Source organism: Lactuca virosa, chromosome 4, assembly GCF_052849685.1.
Source record: "Lactuca virosa cultivar CGN04683 chromosome 4, Lactuca_virosa_CGN04683_v6, whole genome shotgun sequence".
Taxonomy (NCBI): Eukaryota; Viridiplantae; Streptophyta; class Magnoliopsida; order Asterales; family Asteraceae; genus Lactuca; species Lactuca virosa.
In genome coordinates this window covers 23,195,469-23,199,119 of record NC_136429.1, presented here as the reverse complement: position 1 = coordinate 23,199,119, position 3,651 = coordinate 23,195,469, and the positions used below count along the sequence as shown (strand labels likewise).

Sequence of the window (3,651 nt, the reverse complement as noted above, 5' to 3'; positions counted from 1 at the left end):
TTCAACATTGTAAAGTTGTAATCTATTTCACACATTAGGTGAGCGGGGGCACCTATTTTCACAAGATAAAATGTTGGATATGGTAATGTAGTTTCAATTACAAAGTGGAACGAAAAAAAAAAAAAAAAAAGATTACAGAAACGTAAAAGAAAAAACGTGGTAACAAAACTTTCTCTAATCTACATCTTACAATTCGTGTTTCCTTATATCTCAATCTTCCTTTCCTTTTTCATCGACTAATACAACCCAATTACAACTGACAAATTTCTTGCATCATCTATGTATATAGGGATTTATAAAACCTTCACTTGTGAAAAAAAGACTCAACTCATTTTCTTACAAATGGCTTTTGACAAACAAGTAGCCTTTGTTCACTACCATTTTCAAGATCAATTACCCTTGCTTCCCATCGTATTTGTGTAGCAATCATTCGTGCATCCTCTATAGGCCCCACCTTATCCGAAAGTACAACCCAACCCTATAATAAAAACATCAAAATCATTTGAGCCTTCTTACAGAGTAAGTATTTCAGATATTTGACTAATAATCAAACAGAAAGTACCTCAGGTCGTAAAATACGATCAATCTCCAAAAGTAGAGTTTTCAAGCTACACCCCTCTAAAATTATATTTGAAAGGAGCCCATTTGCATGAACCATGTCATATGTCCGTGGGTATGTTGGGAAAGGTTCACACCTATATATTTCCAAATAAGTAGAATTACATTTTTGGTCCCTAAGTGTAGATGAGTTTTGCAATTTTGATCCCAAAAATGTAATTGGCTCTAATTCTTATTTTGGCAAATTAGTTAATGATATTAATTAAATATTTACCAGTCATGCAAAATGCCAGCGAATCCCTGATCAAGTATGAGTGGGAGGGTGTTACGAGTCCTAGTGGGGACCACATTCATCACCCAAACCGACTTTCCTGCTTCTAAAAATGCAGCATTTAGACCTCCATAAAGGGCATTCATGTCCATAACATTTCGTATCATATTGTATGGAGGTAATGGATCTTCGTCACCAGGTCTTTTTGGATGATCAGAAAAGATTAAAGGCGTGAGTAAAGACCAATAATTTCTCAAAGCTAACCTTGATGACTCAAAGTCCTCATAAAATTCATACTGCTCGACTTCTGTCAAAATAAATAGTTTCACTGTTAGTCAAATACCAAATATACCCTCAATTTTAACACAAATAAAGGAATCCATGAAAAATAAACAATACTTTCCATGAATTTGAAGTTCAGCTGGGGTTATTTGAAAACTTGAAGACCTGTTTTGAATAGGAACCCATCTTTTGCTTTCAGTCCCTCCTATACAAGATGAAAGTGGCTGATAATATGACTGTATGTCATGTTCTTCTTTACATGGTGGAATCACACCCTGCTTGCTGCAATATAAAACCAAATAAATATAAATATTACTTCAAATTTTCCTTCATCTTTACATGAAATACCAAAACTAGCCTCTCACCCGGATGAGTAGCATTGGGCATCATTAGCTTTCTGCCATATAAAAGTTTCCTCTTGTTGAGCTATAAATGTCCAGCAAATCTTTTGAGTAAATTCTTCAATAGGGCTATCCATGCTTCCCTTTTTTGTACTTAATGAACTTCCATGTAAAACAAAGTAGCCTCCAGGCTTAAGAATCCGATCAACTTCAATAAGAAACATTCCATCTGAAATATAAATATATACATATATCATTAGAATTAGATACCAAGAAAAAACACTCTTTACACAAGATAATTTTAAAAAAGAACTAGCCTTTTTTGTCCCATAGGATACCACATTGTGCACAATGAACCATGTCATATGACAATGAAGGAAATGGGAGTTTTCTTGAAATGAAGTTGCCAATAATTGCTGGAAGACCTCTTTCTAGAGATAACTGAACTTGACTACCAGTCAACTCATATGCAGCCATACAAACAGCCATGAGCTTTAATGATAATAAATGAGCCCCAAAGCTACCAAATCCACATCCAATATCTAGTACATTACGTACCTTTTAATATAAAGAGATCATTTATTAGATACCAAGTGAAATGATATATGATGATAAGAACAATTACTTTATGTTGGTACTTACACCAGCTTGAAGAAATTCAACATCACTAGTTAACCCTATCATTTCTGCAACTTGGTGAGAGTATTCTTTGACTCCATCAAAGATCAAACCATCATCTGAGTGGAAAGAAATTTGGTTTTCTTCAAGTAACATTAACCTAAAAAAAGGAAAAGGTCAATGGGGAGTGAATAATACAAAACTAAATGAACAAACATATGAAATTAATTACCTTTTTGTCATACTCCCAGAAGAAAGAAATTGGTCTTTTGTAATCTTGACATTTGCATTCCATATTACATCTCTGCCAACTGGCCAACTCAGAGGAGTTTTATAGTCTCTTGGAGGGCGAACCAAACAGTAATCTTGGTATTGTGATAGTTCACAATGTCGATCAAATTCTTCACCATCTGTAAACCCTAGTTGAAGATTTGCAGAAACATTATAACAAGGAACATAATGTTCTCTTTCCCTGCCACAAAGGCTAATCTCCTTCAGATTATTATTCCCTGAAGATAAACTTTTTAGCTCCAAATAATCACTTGCTGCTTGTTCCTTTAGTCTTCTGTAGTTTATATAAATGTCTGATTTTATGCTGAAGGTGACAGAGTCAAAGGAGGTGGAAGTAGATGAACGTAGCAAAACAATAAGTGCAAGAACACTAAAAAGACATAGAAGTAGCCAAGTCCATGGTGGTCTAGGGCCAAAAATTAAAGAAAGTTTATGGAATATAGGTCGTCTCATGTTGAATTGGTGTAGCCTGCTTCCAATTATGGTTTAAATACCACTATCATGAAGAAAACAGTGTAATATGCCTATTGTATTCCGAATTTATTTGTCTATTTGAAATCAATCTCTTTGGAATCACGTGATCATGACATCGTGTCACAGAACCGGTGAAATTGCCATAAAAAGGTACGCAATCGATTTAAATGCAGTAGATCAAGTAACCAATCACCCTCAGATTTCCTAAATCCAGATACAAACTCTTTCCAATTCAAGTAACTGCCAGCAGAAATAACTTCAGATCAACCTGAAATTGTCATCCAAAATGTAAATTACAACTTAAAAACCACATCAACAGACAAAATAGGACAGAGTAATATGTAATTGGTATCACATTCGTCACAAAATCGAGACAGATCTGATGCGTACCAATCACTAGAACTCACGGAATGTAGCAAAGAACTTGCACATCAATCATAAAACAGTTGAACGCAAACTGAAAATAACCACCATATTTACTAGGGTTTGGGGCAAATTACCAGTTCCTTAAGCGAAGAATGCAGTGCAAGCGTAGATTCAACTCATACGAAAGCTGGACAACAGCAACAGCAACAGCTCTAATTCACCATTGACAACAAGAAAGGTGAGTGACAGCGGTTAATTCATTCCCTTTTGCTACTCAGATTATATAGTATTGTGCGAAATGGGATTTAAAAATTAGGAACAGATCGATCCAAATGGCTCAAAGATTAAGAACAAAAAGGGGAATTGGATTAATAATTGTAAAGAATTATAAATAAATAAATAAATATCAATAAATTGTAATGAAAGTGTTTGGGGGAATAATTGTGCATG

General features: G+C 34.6%; 1 protein-coding gene across 1 annotated transcript; it reads right to left on the bottom strand.

Moving 5' to 3' along the window:
* On the bottom strand, positions 1-3,651 carry LOC145103667 (putative methyltransferase PMT5). The gene is made up of 9 exons (XM_079040951.1): positions 3,336-3,651; positions 2,303-3,103; positions 2,095-2,230; positions 1,770-2,010; positions 1,477-1,681; positions 1,234-1,393; positions 833-1,137; positions 563-695; positions 1-478 (listed from the first exon to the last, which is right to left on the bottom strand). The coding sequence occupies exons 2-9, from the start codon at positions 2,812-2,814 to the stop codon at positions 329-331; spliced, it is 1,842 nt and encodes a 613-aa protein (XP_078897077.1). The 5' UTR covers positions 2,815-3,103; positions 3,336-3,651; the 3' UTR covers positions 1-328.